We start from the raw sequence: 24359 nt of genomic DNA on the forward strand, positions 1-24359 counted from the left end.
CGTTGTGCGTTTTGCTCGTTATAAAAATCATCTTCAGATTCTATCACAGGAACAATTAGCGGGATGTGCTGCGCTCTCTAAGGAATATGCTTTCTGAAGGGCGTCAGGAGCTGCAGATGTGGGCAAATGTTAGTCTGTGTTCCACTAATGTCAAAAAAACACAATTTCTGCAATAGTGGTGTTTTTATTAAATAAATGAAATTAAAATCACATGAATAAACTTGTTCACGTAATAAGTGGTTAGAAGTCATATCGGCGATGGATGTAAACAGTTGCATCAAATATATTCATAATTCAGCCGTGGTGAAATAACTCATCATCTATCAGCCAATCAGAGGACACGTCTGCCTCTTATTCAGCCCTGCATACTTTGGTGCAGCGTTTTGGGGAAATTATTGTCGGCCATTTTACAGAAGAGCTATGGAGTCCATGCGTTGGAATGACACACAATTTCTTATTAACTTCTAAGTTAAAAGCAAAAACGCAGAGACAGATCATGTGGTCTTATTTTAATTCTGTTTTTTTTTAGGGATTGTTTGCATTTGTGCAAAATGGCTTTTTATTCTTTTTAAACTTGTATCTTGATTTTTAGATAAAAAAATGCTTTTTAAAAATAATTTTTATTCTCTTTTTTTTGAGAATGTGTTGTATTTTCATTGCACTTTGAGAGACTGCAGATGAAAACGAACCTTTATGACTTATTGTCACATTATGTGATGTGAATTGGCAGATTTCACTTGCAAGGCTTTTTTTCATGTTACTACTGAAATAATCTGCCAGTGGAACATGTAGCTTTTCATCAAAATTAATAATTGTTTTTACTTAAACTAATATCCTATAACTTGCTGAAAAGCTACTTGTACATTAATTCTTATTTCAAATGTACTGAGATATTTGCACTAGAAACTAGACCAAAAATACTTGCTTATATATTAAAAATATCGAAAACAGACCATCATCCTCCAACTATTTCCTGTCGTTGTCTTTGACGTTTCTGCCAGCAGTAACATCCAGTTGTTTATCACATGATTTGTTTGATGCAAAAAAAAAGTGTTTCCATTGCAGTTTTGCAAAATACATCAATTTTGATAAGGTTGAAATTCTAGCGACAAAGAACTTTTTATTGAAAAACGTGAGTTTTCTCAAAATTGGCTTGTTTTTGTAACATTTATTTTCGTAATTTCAATTTGCACAGTTTTACGCTTAACGGACACGCAGCTACTGATGGTTGTTGCTCAGGATGAGAAATGTGTTTGGGAAGCAGCATGTCTGTAGGTCAAAGACATTTTTTTTTATATAGTATTCATGTGTTGATATTTATAGAACTTTCTAAGCCTTTTTCCTATGTTTCTGTCGCAGGCTCTGGAGAGCGAGTTCGTGTCCTGTCAGCTCCACCAGTGGATTGACCTGATTTTCGGCTACAAGCAGCAGGGACCCGAAGCTGCCAGGGCCCTCAATGTTTTCTACTATCTGACATATGAAGGCGCGGTCAACCTGAGCTCCATTAAAGACCCCATGCTCAGAGAGGTGAGCCTGCTGCTTTACATCCTCTTTCATATCCTGCTGAGTAAGGCAGAAAATACTCTATTACTGTAAGTACACCGGGGCCCTCTCAGATTGATGTTTAATCTACATTACAAAAGCAAGCCGTATTTCAGGGGGGGGTTTGATGATCCCATTAGCAAAGCCTGTGGCTCGGGAGAGCTAAGCTAACAATCTACAGTCAGGTTTTGCCGAGCAAAGCCTTTCCCTCGTGTAATACCTTTTTGAAAGCTCTCCACCAAGTGTTCCACTTTAACGCCTTAAAGCTTCCTCCTCTGCTTTCATTCATTATTCATTCCCACCACTTTGAACCATGGCACGTACACACACACACACACATACGAGCTGCGCCGGGTGCTGCCCGAAAGCAAGCACACAAGACACAGCGCTGAGAAGAAAAACACAGCCAGCGCGCCCACAGCCAAACATGGGCCTGACAACTTCACTGATTGGCTGCGAGAGGCGGCCCGCCGGCGGCAAGGCCAACTGACCTGGCTCACATCAGCCTGTCTGACGTCTAACTTTTACCACCAAGGGGGGTGGGGGGATTTACTCTATTTTTATTGTTGACAAATTAGAGAAAAAAAAATCTCAGCTGTAGGGCGAATCACCTTTTTGTAGCTTTGAAACGTAGTTGTTGGTGTGCAGTGAAGTCTGCAACACTGAGTTCTGTGTGAAACAATGCAAGAGGAAACTTTGGGAGCTAATTTTATTGTCCTGATGTTTGAAATAACCATAAATCATAAGATAAGACAAGATCATTTGTTTGTGTCCCGTGGGAGAAATTTGTCTTAGAACAAGGAACAAGACTGCAGCACATTAGACTAAACAAAACTTCAAAGTCAATTACAATGAATACATAAGACTAGAATTAAATAATTAAATAAACGTACATCAAGTTTTGAGCATAAAAAAGCACTTTGGTGTACAATATTAATGTGAAAATGAAAATACAGACTTCAGGTGGGCAGTGGATTCACACAAACATGGTGTTAGAAGAAGTTATAGGCCAAAACAGCAAGACTGAGCTCACTTATCAATATTGGCCCCAAATGTCCATATTGGTGCATCAATAGTTTGGAACATTATTTAATTTGAACAATAAAGGCTAAATTCCTGCAATACTATGGTATGGTAGCGGTAAGTAAAAGTATAAGATTAACACAAAAAAATGCATTACAACCATTTACTTGCTTACTTGCAGAGTATTCTCACTTAGCTAGTGTAGCATTTCATCAAACGGACATTCACTTTTTTTAAACCGTGATATTTATTGTATCGTTTATCATGAAAGGGAAAGTTGATTTATCGTTGCCATGATACATTTTGGTTATTGATGCTATACTAAAAAAAACAAAGGAAATGTTTGCCGTTTTCTTCCCTCTTTGTTCCACGAGAGCATCGGTAAACATCAGTAAATTCAAAACGCTGATTAGATGCAGATTTTGTGTGCAGGTTAGTGATATAAATCACTGTTTTAAGAAGAAACCTCTTTCAGATGAGAAAGAAAGCTTTTCAAGAACAGTATTTGTGTTGTCGCATGCAGTCGCCTCGCCTGCAAAACTATTTACCTAAAAAATAAGCAATAAATATCTGTTTTAAACATCGTCGATACTATTGTTATCGCAGCAGTACCAGAAAATATTGTGACAAAATTCTGATTCCATATCGCCCTGGCCTACATTGTGAGTGTTCTTATATCATCAACAGAAAATCATGGAAGAAAATGATGAAAACAAGATTCATTTAGTCATAAATTAGACGTGTCCCAGCATCCAAGTTTAAATGGAGATTAGTTCAGTGTACGTCAAGTGGCCTCCACTGTACAGCCGCCCTTCATGACTCACTGACTGGAGCATCACGGGCACAAGGGGCACATCCTTGATTTATCACCTCATTCGCCCTAATTCCCATCCAGATGTGCTCTGGCCTTTACACACACAAACACACGCACACACACACCCCAGAAAATTGGATCCGTGGTACTGCACTATTTCTTCCAAGCTGTTCCAAAGACAAAGGTATTGATTATTCTACCAATGTACACAGAACCGGCAGAGACAGGAACACAGGATTTCACTTGTATTAGGAACAGAATTCCTCCCACTGTGGCTTTCTGTGTAAGAATACACACTTTAGATTCACCTGCTTACAAATTTTTACTAATTAGCCACAGTTTCTGTGTGTTTTTATTCTGTGTTTCATTAATCATTACAAGAGAAAATTATTTTGAATGAAGCTTTTATTACCTATTTAAAACATCAGGGATGGTACAAATCTGCGCAAAACTTTGCTATTCCACTCGTGTCGAAAAAGTTTAATGTCGCAATTGAAGTGTTTCTATTAACTTAGAAATACAATTAAAATCACACATGAGTACGTTTGTTCACGTGATAAGTCGTTAAAAACCACGCCGTGTCGTCATCCTCCTACCGCTTCCTGTCATCATCTTCAGGTTTTCTGACGATACTCAAATCCGGTTGTTGATCACATGACTCAAGTGATGCAGGACAAAAAGGTGTTTTCAGTGCAGTTCTGGAAAATATTCTAATTTTGATGCAACCGAAAAACCACCTCATCCAAGCACCAAAACTTAACAGAAAACAAGATACATTTTTTTCAAAATTTCCATGTTTCTATTAAGCCAATTTATTTTTATAATTCTAGTTTGTGCAATTTTAAGGTTGATTGAAACCATAAAATTCATTTTATGGTTTCAGTATAAAAAAACAACAAACAGAAGCCAGCATTGACTCACTGCATCATTAGTGTGAAATATCAAGAAAACTTTAAAGTTTGCGCCATTCCGTGGAGATGAACAGAAGCTTGTTGTTTTCTCTACCTCTGCCGTTTGATGCTGCGTCTCCAGTCTGCCGTCTTTCATCTGTGAAAACACCCTCAGTCTGAGCACTTTAATTAGTTAGATAAACCGAGGCGGTGTTGCCCGTGTGAACTAATCCGAGGCTTCCCCCGTCAGTTGTGTTTTTTGCGGAAGGAAACGTGGCCTGTCTGAGCAGAAAGGTGGAAACAGAGTCTCAAGCCTGGCCTTCGTCACATCGGGGCGCTGGGGAGGGAGTTTGAGGGATTTTTAGGCCTGAAAGGGCCCCCAGAGTCTGTCATTACTGAGTGACAACTGTTTCAGCCTGAGCTCTGGACTGAGCTGTGACGGGCCCTGGGGCGGTTCAGAGTGGAGGAGTGGGCACAGATCTGTGTGCATGTTTTCTACTACAATGGGTTAGACGGTTTGTACCTTTTGCTTTGCTCTCTCCCACATCTCTCTCGTATCCACATGCACTTGGAGTGTTGTGTGTGTGTGTGTGTGTGTTCCACGTAGATACGTTGGTGCATACGGGTGTGTCTGTGTACATTTTGTATTGGCATGTTTATACATCTGTATATTTATGCGTGCTCATCAGCATAAATGACCACAATCGAGTGTTTATACATGCATTTTGTGTGTGTGCGTGTGGGTGTGTGTGTGTGTGTGTGTGTGTGTCTGGGGGAGAAAGTGTGGAATAGCTCAGCACAGATTAGTGACTGCTCTGGATACCGGTGCCTTGTTTTTCAACCGCGTGATTACTTCCTGTCTTGCCTCCGCCAGTCAGCGCAGGAAGAAACCATGTGCACACACTGGTGTGTGTTCTTGTGGTGGGGTTACATGCACATCTGCGTTGCCTCTCGGTGTAAAGGGGGGGGGGTGACTCGGCCTGATTTGTCTTTGCGTTGTCCTACAGGGCTTTCCCTCTTTCACGTGCGATTATGGAAAAATTCAGCAACCTCTCACGGCATGGACAAAACACAGATCCCTGTTTGAATCATACAGCATTTGTGTAATTCAGCAGAAAAGCCTTGCGAGTGAACCTGCGTCAACATGTTTTCAAAGTCTGTCATATTCCTTAAAGGGGCAGGACTATAGGTTTTTCAGGCACATAGTACCATTTTATATCACAGTCAAGAAACTGTTAACTACAGTTGTTGTAAAAATTATTGAAATTTAACTTCGTAGTTTAACACCTTGAAACGTGGACGTGAAACTCCTGCTCTTTCTGAAACCGCCTTCAGGAAGTCATCACAACATGGCTCCTCTATTGAGAAGTAGCTCGTATAATGAGCTTAGCAAATGCGCTGTTCTACCAGGTGTTTGCTAATTGTTTCTGGCTAGTCGGAAGGAGCCGTGTGAGTGTGGGATGCTCTGTGAACTACGACTCTGAGGAGGAGCTTTGTCTCAAAGGCGGGGCTAGGTCCATCCAGATGTTTCGCAAAGCTGAGTGTTTACCACGGGAGATTAAAGGTTTTCTCAAATGTGTGAGAAAGAATCAAAGCACCACTCCAGGATTGTCTTAAACGAGAGAATAACATCATAACACAATGTAAAGCTCAAAAAGTTGATTTTACATAATGCTATCCCTTTAAAATCTCTTGTTTTGTGTCTTTTTGGCTGATGTTCTCATTTTCAGATTGGACATCTCTGCTAGACAGACAGCTGGTGATTTGATTTGTTTTAAATCTGTTTTGAGTTCATGTCAGGCCGATTTACATAACCGCTGAGATGTTTTGCATGGAAATCCATCTTGTCAAGTTGGCTGAATAAATCAAAGGGCAGGCCGGGACTAAGCTGAGGGCGACTCGGTCATTTAAATGTATAGAATTCAGAAAACCCTCATCAGACGCGGTCCAGCGCTTCCAAAAGAGATTGGCCTTGTAGATGGCGCCCCATATAATCACCTGAGCATTGCATTGGCATATAGGGATAGGACATCCTGACCTACACTCAGCGCCGTTCCTCCGCTAGACAGCCTCGTAAATGTCCAGTCTGCACCTAATGAAGATAAGTTAGGAGCCTTTGAGGAGTTTTTCCACACATTAGCTTAAGCAAGGTGCTTCACTCTGCTGTCAGAGGAGGATGATGCCTTGACCTTGACTGATGCACTGACGCTTCAAGACTTGATGTGGATGAGATGGAAAATATTCGGAGACTCGGTCATGACACTTAGAGGAAATTAACCACTGAAGTGTTCTGGGTAAATCATTGTGGACTTTCTATTCGCCGCGGTTTAGTTATTGGGTGCGAGTTGAAAAATAAATCACAGAAGCATCTCATTGAGGATCTGATGTGCTTGGTCAATTATGCTATTTAAATATTATGCATTTAAATACAAAAAAAAGGTAAAATATACTATCCTAAATGCAAGTGCATTTAGGATAGTATATTTTACCTTTTTTTTCCATCCAGATGACATGGATGGAAAGAAATTATAGTCGTTTTTATCCAAGTGGGTAAAATTGTTGAACCTGAACTGAGACAGGAAAGTGGGTAGAAGAGGAAGTCTTGCAGTAAAGGTCATCAGGCCGAGATCCGAACCTGTGACAGCCCCATCGAGGACTAAGACCTCCATATGTGGGTGGATCTGTACCCCTGCACCACCACAGCACCTCCACCCTCTAAATCAGGGGTCACCAACTCCAGTCCTCAAGGGTTACCATCCTGCAACTTTTAGAATCACCTCTGCTCCAAAATGTCTGAATTCCCTCACCAGCATTCATTCCTCTGTGCAATAAGCTGGAAACGAGCAGTTTATTTGATCCAGGTGTGTTTGAGCAAAGACGCATCTAAAAGTTGCAGGATGGTAGCCCTCGAGGACTGGAGTTGGTGACCCTGCTCTAAATTAACCATGCTCATTGCCATCATGTCTTTTTCCATTATGTTACAATTTTTCGCCATAATGCCCTCTGCTTTTCGTCTTTGAGGCATATCAGTCATTTTTAAATGAGAAGTTGTTTCGGCTGAATGAGTGTTAAGTTGATAACTTAAGGAGTTTGTTGTGTGTGTTCATATTTCTAAACAGAACCGGATGAAGTACATTTTGAATTCCTGTCACCGGACATTGTTAAAACTGTTTCTCTTTCTCGTATGGCCCCTCCATCTTTATTTCTGTATCAACTGGCTCTGCTTAACAATGACCAGTGGCGTGCCCTTCTGGATGACGATGCTGAAAAAAGGTCTAAGCAGATCGTAGTATTTAATCAATTTGAACTAATTTTAATCTAATCAACAATCATAAGTCAATTCATTTTTTGCATGCCTAATTCTGGTATCAAAAAACCTGTGCAGTCATAGTGAGAACAGTAACGGAGTCATTCTAAATGAGCTACTACTGCTTACAACTACAGTGAACAAACTATCAACAGGCTGGCCCTTCTGATTACCCAGACAGTACGTGATTGTTGGACTCCCAGTATTACTCTCTAAAAAGTGAACTGACAAAACAATATAAAAAACTTCAAAGTAGAAGAATTTACTTAAAAACTTAAGAACTAAATTCAGTTCTTTCATTTTTCAATTTTTTTATTTTTGCCTGTGGTTTTGCTGTTTGTACCCAACCACAAAGATAATTTCATCCAGTTTCAGGTGTCATAAACTGAACCATTGGCTTGGTCTTGTTAAGTCCAAACTTTCACAAACTATAATTCTGCTCCAAACTTCTGGTTTTCTGAATTATTGCTGTCATGCTGTCTGAACTCCCTAGTTTCATACTCTGATTCCACGTTTACAAAGAAAATAATCAGCGTAGACCTTCTGGGATTCAGTTCTCAACCCTTAATAATGTGATGAAACTTTAATATCTCAGTGTTAAAATCCCTCCCTGCGCTGAGCTTCTCTGGTTAGTTTCAGACAATAGGTATGAAGAGACTCGTATCCTGACCTTTTTTTTTCTCATGGAAATGCCGTACAGAGGCCTGAACCATGAGCTCATTTCCAGGCTGCGCCAAGTCAGACTCAGACCTTCTCAGCCTACACGCACGCACGCATACACACACACACACGCACACGCACACACACACTGTCACTCCCACACAGCCAGTCACAGAGCACAGCAACAAGTTGACCAGGCTGTCATAATTCTGTCTTGGCCATTTTCTTTAGGTCCGTTCTTGTCTTATAAAGAACTTTTTTCTTGTTTCCTGGTGCAGTTTTAGCTCCTTTGCATATTTTTTCACAGACAAGCTCTGCAGCGTTTAGAGGAACTTGTCAGGAAATCGGCCAACATTCACCTTATTGGCCAGATTGGAGACAACCAGGTCAATAATATATATAAAAGAATGTTTTTTTTCCTCCATTAACACCAATAACTCCCACCATATTAGGTTTATAAATGCATTGGTACAATGTAATGTAGTACTAATCAAATAAGGTTTACCAAATCTCCCTCTGATGCATTAATGGAGAAATCTTGTAATTCCTTCACTTACTGATTTTGTTCAGACTATCACTGTATTTACCAAAGAAACTTCAAGACTACTTTTTATTTGTCCTTGTAGTAAAAAAAAAAAGCTCAAATTTGGAATCGACAGGTTGGAGTAAATTGGTCACATGTCAGAAAGAAAGCCTGAACTGCAGCAAAGCAAATCTTTAGTCCAGTGGTTTCCTTTTGTTTTTCTGGACGTTTTATGTTTGTTTTTTGAGAAATAAAAGCTGCACTTTATAAAATTGCATTAATGGCAGCACTAGCTCCAAGTAATACACCTATTGAGCCAAGAATACTTCCATTTGAAAAGAAAAGGGTATACAAAGATAATGGCAACAGCTACTTTTAGAGCTTTATTTGGGAAAGAAACAGAACTGCTGAGCACACAGTTAACTGGAACCACACCTAGACAGATAAGTCTGTGGGCCTGGACTGTTTTCTATTGAACATGAAAAATAAATGCACATATTTAATGATCTCATTAACTGAACTGAAGACTGTTTGGTTCTAAAATATATCTAAAATTAGTCAAAAATAATGTGGGTATTAGTAATATGAGCAAGCATGGATTATTAAAACTAACTGATCTGTTAATTGCACCAAATCCTCAACACCTCCTCAGGTTTGTCTCAACAGTCCTTCTCTTTGTCCACTCATCATAAAATTGGCCTTTGTTTTTCCTTCATTGTGGCATTATTTTAAAATGTAAACCAAATTAGCATTTATTAGGTAAAATACCTAAACATGGAAAGAGTGTATCGGTAGCAGATGTTTACGCTGATCTGAATCGACTGAGTGGAGAGTTACGAGGCTTCAGTGAAGCTCTGAGCTTCCATAGCTGCTGCCGGCTGGCCTGACAGTGAGCGCCGTGATGCTGTCCAGAGGCTCCTGGGCCGGCGTCTGCTCTGACATTTATGGTCCTATACCTCTTCATTAACACCACCTAACCACGGAGGCCAGGCAGCCGGCCCTCCTCCTGTCCTCTCAGTCCAACTGCGGGACAAATGAGTCGTTGTGTGTAAATGTGTGAACAAAAGACAGTAAAATATGTGTGTTTATATGTAAAGTGTGTTCATGTATGGAAGATTAGGGCTACTGATAAAAAAATATATATATATATATATTAAAAAAGCACAAATTCTGTCCTTTTTTCCTCAGAATTTGGATGTTAATCTCAAAATTCTGACTTTAATCTCAGAATTGTCTTGATCTCAGAATTCTGATGTTTTATTTTACTCAGTCTCAATTAATCTCAATTCTTTAATTTTGAGATTATAGTCAGAATTGAGAATTCTGAGGAAAAAAGTCAGAATTCTTCTTTTTTCCAGTAATCTTAATCCTCTTCTGTAGTTCAGGCCCTTAAACACACGTACTTTTAAGTTTCTCACTGTAATCTGTTAATCTGTGTTAAAACAGTAATCTGAGAATCTGCAGCAATCACTCAGGACTAATTTCATATTTGTTTGTATTTTTTAGTCGTGATCTATCTATATAGATCTATATGGAGATCAGACTCGTTGACATTATAATCAAAGATAAATGGATTTGAACTTACAGAAACAGTTTCATGGTGATTGCGTGTCTGTGCTCTCCTTCTGCCTCCTCAGGCCGTGGAGTCTCAGATCAGGAGTTTTGGACAGACTCCTTCTCAGCTGCTCATTGAGCCTCACCCGCCTCGAAGTTCAGCCATGCAAGTGGTAAGGTCCTCATTCCTCTTTTTGTCTTATTTTAACTTTTGGTCCTCCACAAATACGACTGTTTGCAATCGTCTTGTTTTTCTCCTTATCTTGCTCTTCCCTACTTTGGGAAATCCTCTTGCCTTTTCCAGAGCATGCCCCCCCCTCCTCTTTCTTTATTAGCGAGGTGTTTGTGAAAGGAAGAGATTACAAGTATTTGTGCGGAGATGCATTTTGGTAAAAGGTTTTCTTCTGGAAATCTGGGCCTGATCCAGATTTTCCCACCTGAGCTGGAAACACGAGATGGGCTGGTTTGAAGCGATGACCCTTTATGTGCCGGGGAGTGCAGTCAGTGGTTCCTGCCTGTGATGGGGCCGAGGTCCCAGGAGTCCTTATTAGTGCGGTGTCCCTGCGGCGCTGACAGCTGGCTGTGCAGACCACCATCCGGCACACACACACACACACGCGCGCACACACACACACATGCAAACCCGGGCCGGTCCTTTGAATCTGCCGCCCAACCGTACGGGTGGATTCTGTGAATTGTTTTCATTTTTTTTTCTTTTTTTTTTTTTACTCCTCCAGATATAGTTTTCAAAGACATGCCGGTCAGACAGCTTTTCAAACACATTTCTAACCTTCCCCAAACCTTTATTTTCCTTCTGCTGCTCGCTTCTCTTGGCTTCCACTTTCTCTCCTGTTCCCTCTCGAGTCGGCGTGTTGTCAGTGTCGGCGTCCGCCCCGCGCCGGTGGTAATGATACTGTCAGTGCTTCTAGTTAGCTGTCAGATGAACCGGATTTACCCAGGTCTCTTCCTGATGTTAAACACTGATGTTCCTCTACTTTACACGCAAGGAGGAAAATAGCTTTCTGCTCAAGCTGCTTAGTTCAAACACTTCTTAGATTTGAGCTAAATGTTGCCTGAGCAGAGGAAGCAGCCTGACAGGTTGATGGGATAATGGGGTATTTTTACCCTTGTGTTGTACGTTTTTAAAAACATACCAGTTAGAAAAAAAAATGTGTGCATTTTATAAAAGAGTCTTAAAACATCTCAATGTAGACTGAAATGAAAAGCAGACTTAAAGAGTCAGAATTATGTGCCGTTATGTGGCACAATCAAGTAACTATGTTACCTTCAGTGGTTTTAAAAATGGTTTATTACGCTGCTCTAATGATTATCACAAGTTGGACTTTTTAGAATTGCATCCAACTTCCTGAGCAGATATTTGTCATTTGTTGTATGTTAGTTTTTTTTTTTTGTTTGTATTTCTTCTCAACACTAAGAAATATTTCCTCCTTTCTGTGATAATTGCTTCCAAGTGCAGTCATGAGCAACATTCTGCGTATTTCTAAATTTGAGCTCAGCTCTGTCCTGTTGCCATCTGTCCTTGCTTAACCTTCTCTCTGTGCTCTTCTTTCCTCCCTCTCTCCTCCTCCTGTTCTCCCTGCTGCCACCAACCTGACTTGCTTCCCTTAACTTTTTATTTATGTATCTTTTTGCTTTCGTTTTGCTTTGTGGTCTCCGTTGTTCTGTCCGGTCATCTTGTCCCCTGGTTCCCTGAATAGTATCTTCTTCTGCAGACTCCAATGATGTTCACGGAGCAGATGCAGCAGGACGTCATCATGGTGCTGAAGTTCCCGTCCAATTCTCCTGTCACCCACGTGGCGGCCAACACCCAGCCGGGCCTCGCGTCGCCCGCCATCATAACCGTCACCGCCAACCGTCTCTTCTCTGTCAACAAATGGCACGGCTTGACAGGTCGGTGGTTTCGGCGTCTTTTTGTGGTGTTTTTTGAGGTCACGTCATGAGTCCTGTGGCCGGGTTGGTTAACGCTGTATTTGTATGAAGATCAGATTGTCTTGTCTGTACGGGACGGACGTTGATTTGAGAGACGGTTGACTGTGTCTACCAGGCAGCTGTATCAAATGTGACACATGTAACAGCCAGCGTTGGGTCTCGTGTCCACTTCCATACATCAACCTTTCACTTTCATAAGTCTTATTTACTCAACACTCACTCGACCTCAGGAAAAACCCCGGGGCCTTGAGGCTGATTTGTTTTTAGTGGAATACGAACCACATTGTGAGCAACAAAGACTCGACTGATCGTGGTAGTTAGTTTGTGTAATACAGTCGTCACAAGAAGCCCTCCATAATCTTTTTTTTTTTTTTTTTACCTCTGTTAAAGCTGTGGCTTTAAAAATTATTTTTACTTAGTTGTTAAAACTTTTACCATGACATGAAAGAATAATATAAGACAAATAATCTGTGAAAAGATCAAACTCCTCCCCTTCCTCCCTGAGCTACTGCGACAGTCTGAAGAAATGCTCTGCTCTCAACCAAAAACAACCAATCAGAGCCAGGAGGAGGGTCTTAGTGCTGTCAATCAATTTCACGAATGAGCTGCTAAATGTACTAATAGCAGAGAATCAACCCACTGTTACAGGAAAGCTGTCTATCCGCTGTCATCAGTGGCCATGCTAACTAGCCTTAGCATTCGTGACAGGCTCTGCTGACGGGGAGAAGCTGTATTGTAGCATGGGCATGATTGACAGTGCTAAGACCCTCCTCCTGGCTCTGATTGGTTGGCTCTAGTTAGCACTGGAAGGCCTCCAAGGGCCGCACCGTCTCCAAAGCAACCATGTCAACCGTTTGAGTCAGGAAGACAGCCTTTTAATTTAAAATGGATCAGAATCAATAGCACATTTTTTGAGTAGATGTTTTTATCAATCAATCAATCAATCAAGTTTATTTGTGTTGGACATTTCAGCAACAAGGCTATTTAAATGTTTTACGTCATAAAAGCACAAAAATTAAGTTATAAAAACATAATAAGGTCACCAATTGAGAAAACGAGTAACAAACTTCCATCATCAAAATGAAGTATGTTGGTCAGTGTTCCATTTATGTTTCAAAGGCAGCTCTATACAGCTGGGTTTTTAGTCTAGACTTAAAAGAACTCAGTGTTTTGACTGTTTTGCAGTTTTCTGGAAGTTCCAGATTTGTGAAGCATATAATGCTGCTTCTCCATGTTTGGATCTGGTTCTGTCATTGTAGTGACTTTAGTACTGGAGTTGCTCTATCTTCCTGGATTTAGTGAGAACACCAGCGGCAGCATTGTGGTTCAGCTGCAGCTGATTTTATTTATTTATTTTAGGCAGAGCTGTGAAGACACTGTTGCAGTAATCAATGCGACTGAAGATAAACGCGTGGATGTTTCTCTAGATCTCACTGAGACATTAGTCTTCTCATCCTGAAAATGCTCTTCAAGTGACAGAAGGCCGACTTTGTAACTCTTTATGTGGCTCTGAAGGTTCCGGTCTGAGTCCATGTCTTAATGATTAACATGGGAAAAATAAAAATCCCTTTTCATTATCCATCACTATGAAATCAATATTTCTGGGCTGGTGCAGAGGCAGGACTGTTGGGCCCTATATCCTCTGTAGCCTCAGTAACATTTGGACATAATTGATCTATAATTCATGGCAGCAGTCTTAGGCCAGCGGGCCACATTATAGGATTATAGTTATAGTTTTCAGTGTGTTATAATAACCTCAAATGCAGCTTCTGTTTCACAAGGCCACTCCATTACCATATTAATCCAATCTGTCTTCTTCTCTGTCAGGTCATCAGAACACCGGGGAGCAGCAGTACCAACTTCCTGTGGAAATTGACCCTTTGATAGGTACGCTGTCATTTATGACCATTAAAAGGAATCCACGCGCGCCTGAGTGTGAGCCTGTTTATGCATGAAATGGAATCGCGTGCACGGATCTGCGTGCGGCGTCCCCACCGGTGACTCATGGCGGCGCATGAAGCCGTGTCCCTGGACACCAGATTAGAGTTGTTTCTCAGCCGCCGCCCCCTGTCCCCTCGCTCCCCCCAGTTCACTCGTCATGATATAGGCCCTGCTCTTTCACTAAACCATTTGCATGCAAATTGGAATGCAATGAGCTGTGGCCTGGGCCAGCATTTCATCATCAGCCCCCCCTCACCCTGCTCCCTTTCCCCTGCTCCCCCCCTCCCTCCTCTCTACTGCATCTTCTTTTGGTTTAATTTGTGCGGAGGGAAAGGACGCGTGTCAGTGAAAATGAATATGAATGCGGTAATAATGTGTGATTGAGAATGCACGGCGGACGCCTGTCAGGACAATATGTGCGCCTCTCATCCTTCACGACTTGTTGATGAGCGGGAGAGCGCCGGGTTGCAGTGATGTATGGGGCGCGCCGGCGGAGCGGCGAGAAAACACGCCTCCTCTGTCCGTCTGCGCCCGCCTCCCGCCTCCTGCAGGGTGTTTGGTGCACATCTGCAGTGGGAGAGGGATATGTGGGCTGCAGGCTGTTCTTTCTCTGAATGTTGTGGTCACTGTCACTCTCACGGGATCGTTTTTTTTTCTTCCCAAACACTTGACTACTGAAAATAACCAGAGTCGACGCTCGGTTATTCATCCTAATCCTGCTACTGCAAAAACACAAAATCCTACCAAGTGCTTTTGTTCTAGTTTCTGCTGCAAATGTCTTGAAATAAGACAAAACTGACTTAGAAGTGACTTTTCAGCAACATAATTAATATTGATGTAAAATAACTACCTTTGCTCCCAGATTATTTCACTTATAACATGGAAACATTTCTTGTGTTAAGTGAAATAATCTGCCAGTGGAAGTACTTTTTTAAAATCAACATTAAGAAATTGTTGACTTAAGACAAGCTCCTATATTAAGCTGAAAAGTTGCACATAAACAGCCCTGTCAAAATAATAAATAGTGCTGGACAATAATTTGTCTCAAGTTGTTGCAATAAACAAAAATGTTGTTTTGAGATCAATTTCAAGTAATATAATGATAATGGCATAATAATGCAAGAACACATTCTGAAAGATCAACTTTAAATTTGAAAGGAGATTTCACTGGAACAGGAAGACATTTTAAATATTCAAAACAAAACAGAAACAGCACATAAAATGAATTATGTAAACAACATTGTCCTTTAAAAAGAAAGAGCTGTTTGAGACCAAAGTGCCAGACGGGAGACGTTTATCATCCAGTTTTTGGTTTAAAGAAAAAGAAAGAGAGAGAGGGAAAATAGAAAAATTGCAAATGGAAATTAGTGATTGTTTTATTTTATCATGTGTTTAATCCATTTATTTCTTACTGAGGGAAACCTACGTATTAGTTTTGTCTCATTTCAAGTGTACTACTTGCATATTTGCACTGGAAACTATAGCAAAACTTCTTGGTAAGATTTAGTGTTTTCTGGTGCACATTTCTTCCAGTTGGCCTGTAAAAGATTAGGATAGTAAGATAATCTAATTCCAGAAGCATTTTATCACCATTCGTTACTGAAACACCTTTTTAGGACTGGTTATCAGTTCGATAGAATTAGATGTTTATCATCGTGTCACATTGGCTCGTCTCTACCGCTAAAGTGTCTTGGGGGAGTGCGTGCACATTTTGGGGGAGGTAGCTGGGAGTTTCGCTCTTGTCAGTAATATATTTACACTGTTTGCATTCCAGGAGGAGCCAGAGCTAAACACAGTAAATTGAGGATGAACGCTGAGCCATCTGTGGCTCTGGGGAATGTTAAAAAATTGAAATATTAGTAGAAGCAGATACTCTAAATGCTCCAAGACGTACCTGCTCCCCCCGCCCCTCCACCCACGCATTTGACCCCATTAAGTAAGAAAATAGCGTTTTTCTTCAGGAGAGCCGCTCAAAGATAGCACTTTTGGTAAATGGCGTCGGTAAATCAGAGTTGCGATTTACAATATTTGATCATGCGAAGATGAAGCTGGTGTGTCCGTCCCGGTTGGAGTGGGGTTCTTTTTTTTGTAAAGTCAATCCATGCCGGGACATCACTCATACTCTTAGTTCCCTCGTGGAAAACGCCGCAGTTTCCATAAACTCTCAATCTCCGGGATGTTTTATGCGTCGTCCCACAAATCTCCCTCACACCGAAGCTTCGGCGGAGGAGCATCAAAGCACGAGCTCCCGGCTGTTTATCCGACACGTCGGCCGTCCTCAGACTGTGTGTTGGATTCCTGTGTTGATCCTGTTTGCTTCCTTGCAGCCAGCAACGTGGGCTCTCACCGGCGTCAGATCTCAGACCTCCTGGATCAGAGCATCCAGATCAGCTCGCAGTGTTTCATCATCACCGCCGACAACCGCTTCATCCTGCTGTGTGGCTTCTGGGACAAGAGCTTCCGGGTCTACTCCACCGACACAGGTAGCTGATAGAGAAGTGGATTTTTCTGCTTGATCTGCTGTCGGTTTAGATCGGGCCTAATAGAATCCGACCTGACCCTACAGATTTATTTGGGTTGGTCTGAGCCTGATTCAACCCGACTAATTCACTTTAATTCCTGAGCCCAAAGTAAGCCTGACATTACGATTTTATCGCTTTTGTTTTTGACCAGCGTTCAGGAACCAGTTTAGGTTTTCCTGTTTTTAGTTTTTGTCTCATGTCTTCCAGCTCCTTCTTGTTGCTTTTTGTAACCACAGGGTGAGTCAAGTGCAAATCATCTGAGATTTGGGATTGATGAGATCACGCAATGCGCTGCACTCGTTACAGTCGGAGCTTCTGCACCATGATTACTTAGTTTAACCTGTTTAGTAAATAAAGTATCTGCTCTTCTGTTTACACTACAATAAGTATATTAACACAGACTTGTATCATTTGGCTTTCTCTGTGCCGTTTCTGTAGACTTATTCAGCGTGCCACAGAAGTCCGACCCCGACCTGACCCAACTATCTAGAAAATAATTTTGGTCTGAACTGGCCTGAATTTTGGGTTGGGTTCGGGTCATAAATCCGCACTGTAGCAAACATGTCAAAGAAGGTGCTGTGGTAAGCCGAGACCAGTCTTTATAGTCTGCATTCAAAACACCATGTGGTGAAAAACTTGGTGTGCATCAACCATGAGCTTCTTTAGCATGAACAGAGAAACTGGTCAGATTTGTTGGGTCGTCTTAAAGGGGCAGTATCATGTGTTTTCCTTCCTTTTATAGCACAATTAAGTAACCATTACCTTCAGTTTGTAATAAAACCGTTATAAATGTCAAGTATGACTCAAAAGATATTTGACTCAGTAGTTTAACGCCTTGAAATTGGACCTCTGTAAGAAAGTCCTGCTCTTTCCAACACTTCGCCTTCAGGAAGTCATCATAACATGGCTCCTCTATTAGCCCTTTACCAACATTTTTACCAGCATTTTACCAGGAAGTTACTCATATGATTAGCTCACTTGACTCCAGTTCCACCAAGTGTTTGCTAATTGCTGCTGGCTAGTCTGAAGGAGTTGCTTGAGGGAGTCCCCTAGTGGCCTGCAAGGTACTGCATGAAGACAAGTAAGCCTTGTCCAAAGGATTGTGATTAATATTTGACTTTAAACTGGGTCACTTAAAAGAAAAGTTGAAAATACCAGTGGAAAGAAAACAACGGCAAGACGGTTATTAGGTGGGAGGAATTACCGTCTGCAGGAATATTTTTCAGTTTCTCAGGGTGAGTTACAGAACTTTTGTTTTTAGCTGTATAACTCTATTATGATACACAGCATGCCACAGACACACAGATCTAGGTCTGATCTAGGCCAGTCCCGCCTGTACCTGTGGCTTTCCTGAGTGTGATATGAAGAGCAGCTTCGTCAAGCTGAAAGAGAATTTTTGTTTCCACCCAATCAACTCAGATCTATTTTTTTCCTTTTATGATGCTTCTAAATTACAAATAGCCCAAAGACGTTAATACATGCAACACTCCTTTTTTGATTTCCACATGTTTTCCATCATTGGAAAGCTTAGAATCTGCAAATAACTCAAAACGGCAACAAGTAAACTTGCTCATGGTTTTGTCGCGGCCAGTCCTATTTCCAAAACAGCACCATCCTTCTCATTATGGCGAACAAAGAAGACAACAATAAGTGAGTAAAGAGAATAATATTCTAATTTCAGGTCGTATGTACTAAGATGTATCAAGTTAGGTGGTCTGTGAGTGTTTTGTTAACTGGGTTGAGTGGTCCTCCTCAGCCTGATGAAGGTTCCACTAACACTGCCTGTATTAGCTTACACTGTTCATGCTGAAACGTCCTCCAAACTTGAGGAGAATGGCCCAGCATTTATACCTGAATATCATCAGCTCAATTCAAACGTTTTCTCACCAAAAAAAAAAACCTGCAGTGAGGTCAGGGGTCCTAAATGAGACTGTCTGAAGCTTCATCTCTCTCAACGTCTTCCCCCAGCCTCATTCAGAGCACTACATGCATCCACACAACAGACTCAATTCAATTTCTCTACAGCCTGGGCGCGGCGGCGGTGGGGTGGGGGGATGAGAACACAGAGATGGCTCTATTGTGTTGCTGCCACCAGGTTGTGCGACTAGAACGAGAACAGAGTTTAATCGAACGCGGCTCAGCAGCTGCCGCCGGCGCCCCCAATTCCCCCCGCCAGGTTAAAGGGCCGGCGGATTTTTATCAGATCCCAGAGTCCCGATTGGGGAAGCATGAGGAAGCAGCTTCCTTCCACAAGCGTACGGCGAAGCGCATGTTTAATCTGAGGCGCATGGTAGCCATTATTGCAGCAGTCATCATTACTTATTTCCACTGTTTATGAAAACGTCAAACATTTCACATCTTTGTTCTCCCGTGTTCTTCTCGGAGGGAGGGGGCGGGGGGGTTAAGTCGTTGACCCGCTCCGGTTTCATAATAGCCCACATCACTTTTAGGGAGAAGCGTCTTAATTTTCCCGGAGGATGACGAGTTCCGACACCCGGGACAGGAGCGTCGCCGCACTGTGAAGTATCCGCCGTTTGACTGCCAAGGTCACGTTCCGACAGGCGTAATGGGTTTTAGACGGTGAGACAGTGGCGCTGTGGTCCTGAAATCTGACAGCAATTAGCCTCTTTACATATACACATGGTCACCGTGCACGAGCACACACATTTGGAACGACTATTTATTCGTGTCTGGGAATTAACACAAGTCTGATCTCAGATCAGTCGTATAATCAACTCATGATGGGAACCTAAAGCGGTTGCATCTGTCAGGAAAGTCTTTTTTTAATGTCCTGGGGTTACAGCCCTACTGCCTGTTTGGTAATTTTTGCTTCTTGTTTTAATATTTTTTTTTCACGTATTTTTGGATTCTAGGCGAGTTATTTCTACATTTCCGTATTTGTTCCATGAATGTCAAACAGCTTTTTGTGGGAAAGAACCTCACAGATGATCCAATTATGTTCTACTAATGCTCAATATCAGCTGATGGAATTACAGTGACTCATCGGCATTAGTTTTCAAAACTTGGCACAAAATGGATCCGTCTGACTCGGTGGGATGCAGCAGAGGTCAGAGGTCAGAGCACTTTGTCCCGCTTTTTGTTCTCGCCTTCTTAAGTCAAAGTTGGTCAAGAATCTGTTTTTGTAGTGTTAAAAAGTCTGACAAAATCTAAAATGTGTCTTCTGTTTCTTCCATTTAAATTTTTTCTTTATCTTGTTTTTCTGTTCTTTCGTTCGTTCTGTGCTGCAGTTCTGTTAATGCGCCGCCGCAAAGAACTGCAGCGATTTATTCAGCATTTCCCGCAAACCGACAAAAAAACAAACGCGTGAAACTGGCTGATTATTTCTTTGGACAACTGGAATCTAAACATTCCTGTTACCTTACAGAGCAGCTTCTTCAGCAGAGCGTTTATTTACCAAAGCCCGGCTGGATAAAACGGTGACCTTCTAAACCCGGATTCTAATAGCAGCTTCTGGCTATACTTACTTAAAAAGTGGCTGAAGTTTAGAAACTTAAGTGCATAACCCCAGCTTTAGCTGAGAAATGTGCGTTTAACTTCTGAAATAAGCATGTTACAGAGTGAGTGAGATGTTAAAATGATCTATTTTAATAGTTGAAGTTTGCTTAAGTTTCACCTGCTTTTCAAGTCTTCATAAAAACCTTTTCATCTAAAATTCTTCAAAATTTTAGATGGGGAGAAAAAAGAATTAAATCTATTCTAATCAAACAGTCTGAATAGATTATGCAACAATAATGCAGCCCCAGGATTTTTTGTTTTGCGTTTCATGATTTATTTTGGTGAGAATATTTTACATCTGACAACATTTCCAAGGCAGACAGGGTTGTAATAGTTGTGGGTTTTTCATTATAGTTTTGTTTTATTTCAATGTGACTGTTTGTCCAACTCAGTTAATTTTAGCTTTTAGTGTGTTTGCTAGTTTTTATTAGTTATTTTTAGCTAAATATTTGTTTACGTTTTGTTAGTTGTAGTAGTTATTTTTTTTTCATACTTTGGTTCATTTTTAGGTGCGGGATTCAGAAATGTTGAAGTATTGTGATTATGTTTGCATCGCTTGGGTAATGAATACTCAGCATAAGATGCAATGTTTTAAAACTGTACTCAGTTATTGTTGACTCTGGTTTTTTTCTCCCAACTTTTGCTGTCTCCATTTTGTGGATCAGTGTAATCTGCTGACAGTTGACAGAAAAATACATTTCAATCTATTCAAAAGTCTAATAAATGGGTTCATAAACGGGAAAGGGGGTGATATTATATCTATAATTTCAGTATGTTTTAGTTAGTTTTATAAATGTTTTATAGTTCCAGTTATTCATAGATTTTCCTCATTAATATTTTTTCATTTCCATGAACAAAAATGTTTTCCCAATTTCAGTTTTGGTTATCCTGTTAGTTTTAGTTAACCACATTAACGTTGGCGCTAACACCTGAACAGGAAATCCTTTTCCTCCCTCTTGCTCTGACCTGTACTGCTGTGTTATCACATTTCAACACCATTTTATGTATTTATTTGTCATGTGGTCACGGTAACGTCATGGTAACGTCTTGGTCGCGTTGCATTTAAAGCTGTCCTGATTTTTTTTTCTGGTTTTCTTTTGGCCGCCTGCAGGGAAGCTGACGCAGATCGTGTTCGGACACCGGGACGTGGTGACGTGTCTCGCCCGCTCTGAGTCGTACATCGGCGGCGACTGCTACGTCCTGACAGGCTCCAGAGACGCCACCCTGCTGCTGTGGTACTGGAACGGAAAGCACAGCAGCATCGGAGAGAGTCCAGGCAGTGAGTGCGCGTCCTGAAAACACACACACACGCACACACACACACGTACGTCTGTCTTCCGAGCTCTCACCCTCACAGACAGCCCTGACTGTGTGATTTACGGCCTCCCTCTGTAAGGTAACAACTAGTTTCATCTGACCAGCCCAGGCCTCCTCCGTACAGATTGGATTTCGCGGCTCTGCAGGACCAGGAACAGCTTTCGATAAAGTGTTGGGAGAGAGACCGTGTGTTTCTGATGGTGTGTGTGTGTGTGTGTGTGCGGGGGGGGGGGGTGGAGGGGTGTGGAGGGAATCTGTCTTTAATGTGAGTGAAAGTGAGGGCCACTTAGAGACGTTAAACGTGAAGTTGTGTTGGGGGTCGCCCGGCCGACACATGAAAGTTCCCCACCGTCCCGGGGCCAGCGGGGTCAGGCTGGTCGATAAAAGTGAAAAATGTCACAGGCCTCCCCGGCGTTACCATAACATATGGCATCGACGGCGATCAAAGCGTCGCCGCCACATTGCTCACAGCCTCGGCCTCCGCGGTGCTAATTTGGCCGGCTTAGATTGGCGGACATGTTGTTAAGTGATCCATCACAAACGGGATGAAATTTATGACAAATTGTAATTTGCTTAATAAGCCGCTTTGGTGTTCATGTGAAGGAGAGCAGAGGATGACTTTAAAGTAAAAGGTACATTTATTTATTTATTTAGTTATTTATTTCAAACAGACAATAATAGAATAGAAATAGGATAGAAAAAAAACTTAAATGTCCAGGAAAGGACAAATTCAGGTGCAACAGCAGCAACAGATATGTAGGCTCACACAAGAAGGTCTTAAAGTGTTAAAAAAACCAAATATAAGGAAATAAGATTAACAATAATAATAATGAAAGTGTACTGTATGAGACTCTGACAGGATAGACTGTAGTTTTTAGAAATAGACATATTGGAGTCACGATCCAAAGGATGTGCAGTCGGGTCACGTTTTCAGAAACGTTCATAATGTATCTGTGCAGAAAAACCAGATGTGCAAAAGGGAGTAAAAACCAGAGTAGGTGGTTGTGCAAATGTGAAAATACAAAGTAAAAACAGAAAAAAATCATAGTTGGACAAATGGTCGTGCAATTTTACACACTTTGTTCAAAAAAGGAACAAAACAGATCTTAGGATTTCCTGGATCTCTCATATAGGAACATACAAATATAGATTAAAAAAAAAATAAAAAATCCACATTCCTAATTTGTATCTTTATGTAAGTCATAAATTGAGGCGAGATTGAGCTTTTTTTAGCTGCTGTTTTGCATGTGTAAAATTCAGTCTATTTGAGTTTTAGTGGCTCAGTGCTGCAGCTGGAGGGGCAGACAAAGCTCTCATCTTCCCATCCCAACGTGACGCTTCATTGGCCGGGACCGCAGGAGGCTCTCTCTCTCTTCTGTCTCTGTCTCTCTCTCTTTCTATCTCTGTCTCTCTCTGACATGATGTTCTTCTGCAACACACTCACACACACCAAATCCAGACAGACAGCAGACCTTTAATCTGCTTCCAAAAACCAAAAACGACTCAAAAAGCTAAAAAAAAAAAAGAAAAATCTTCTCCGTGCGCTAAGAACGAGAACACACACTTACAGAAAAATTCCAGCTCGCTCCTAACGACCCGTGGACATCTCACACACCTCATAAGCTTGACGTGAGTCCGTCTGAGTGGTTGATGCGTTCACATGAACACACTGACCTATGAACTCGTGGCTTGTCCTCCGACTAGTTCAGATTTTAGATGTGCTACTGCCATCTGCTGGAGAACGGAACTAGTTTCTTCTGTGGAACCGAGCTCCTTTTCTGATCTTTAGATATTCACAATAGTTGTTTTTTTGTTTTTTTTTGGCAAGAGCAAAAGTATTGTATGTAGAATGTATTAATTTGACTTATTTGTCTCAATAATATTGTTGTGTTGTGTGGAAAATTGTCCTGAGTTTTTTCTGTCTCTTACAGAAATGACTGTAGAGGGAACGCCAAACAATGTTTATTTTTATATATAATTGTAAAAGCATCCGTTCCAATACTATAATGAACTTAACTAATATTGAACTTGAATATTAGCTTAAAAATGTATTTTAGAAAACAACAGAAGAAAAACCATAAATGAAATACCAGGTTTGTCATTAATGCAGCTCAAACAGAGCCGGTGATACAAAGTTGTGTTTGTTCAAGTAAGAACGACTCACTGAGCCTCCAGTTATGCAAATGAGAAACAAGATTAGAGCAGATGTTGTGTGTGGGACAGCCTGGCCACAGGAAACATTTCTTTATGAAGTAGTTAAAGTCCTTCAGTTTACCGTTTAATGTCGCCACACGAAACGCCTTCAGTTCAGATTTGACAGAAAACATTAATGCCTGTTTTGGACGCACTCATATGTGAACTGATTTCTCAAGAAACTTTCTCTTTCTGAAAAGTTTGTCTTCGACTTTATTAAGTAGATATTTGAAAAGATATCAAAATATTTCCCAGTATGATGCGTCACTCAGCTTTTCCCAGTTAAAGGGGCAGTGGTACATAGAACGACTTTTTGGAGCTTCACATCATGTTATCATGTTTTTCCCTCATCAAAAACTTACCTGGAGTGCTGCCTTGATTCTTTCATCCATGTTTGAGAGATCATTTAATCTCCATGGCAACCATTCAGCTGTGCAAAACTGAGCATCCGCCTCACAGCAGAGCAACCTTGCAACTCCCCCACTCAGCTCCTTCAGACTAGCCAGCAGCAATTAGCAAACACCTGGTGGAACTGCTGAGCTCATGATAGGAGCTGCTTCTTAGTGAAATGCTGGTATAAATGTTGGTCAAGTGTTAATAGTGGAGC

General features: G+C 41.3%; 1 protein-coding gene across 5 annotated transcripts in view; it reads left to right on the forward strand.

Annotated features, from left to right (window-relative positions):
- The window catches only part of lrba (LPS-responsive vesicle trafficking, beach and anchor containing), a 232396-nt gene that overhangs the window by 193952 nt on the left and 14085 nt on the right, over positions 1-24359 (forward strand). For 3 of the 5 annotated variants that reach the window (XM_081616331.1, XM_081616388.1, XM_081616359.1), the window contains exons 47-52: positions 1360-1527; positions 10397-10486; positions 12032-12224; positions 14091-14150; positions 16532-16687; positions 21354-21521. In XM_081616331.1, the coding sequence (XP_081472457.1) occupies positions 1360-1527; positions 10397-10486; positions 12032-12224; positions 14091-14150; positions 16532-16687; positions 21354-21521 (835 nt within the window). The remainder of the gene's footprint in view (positions 1-1359; positions 1528-10396; positions 10487-12031; positions 12225-14090; positions 14151-16531; positions 16688-21353; positions 21522-24359) is intronic. The other 2 variants (XM_081616399.1, XM_081616427.1) reach the window with 1 other exon arrangement.

The sequence above is a fragment of the Poecilia reticulata genome, chromosome 1 (genome assembly GCF_904066995.2).
Source record: "Poecilia reticulata chromosome 1, P_reticulata-male-v2, whole genome shotgun sequence".
NCBI classification, from domain to species: domain Eukaryota; kingdom Metazoa; phylum Chordata; class Actinopteri; order Cyprinodontiformes; family Poeciliidae; genus Poecilia; species Poecilia reticulata.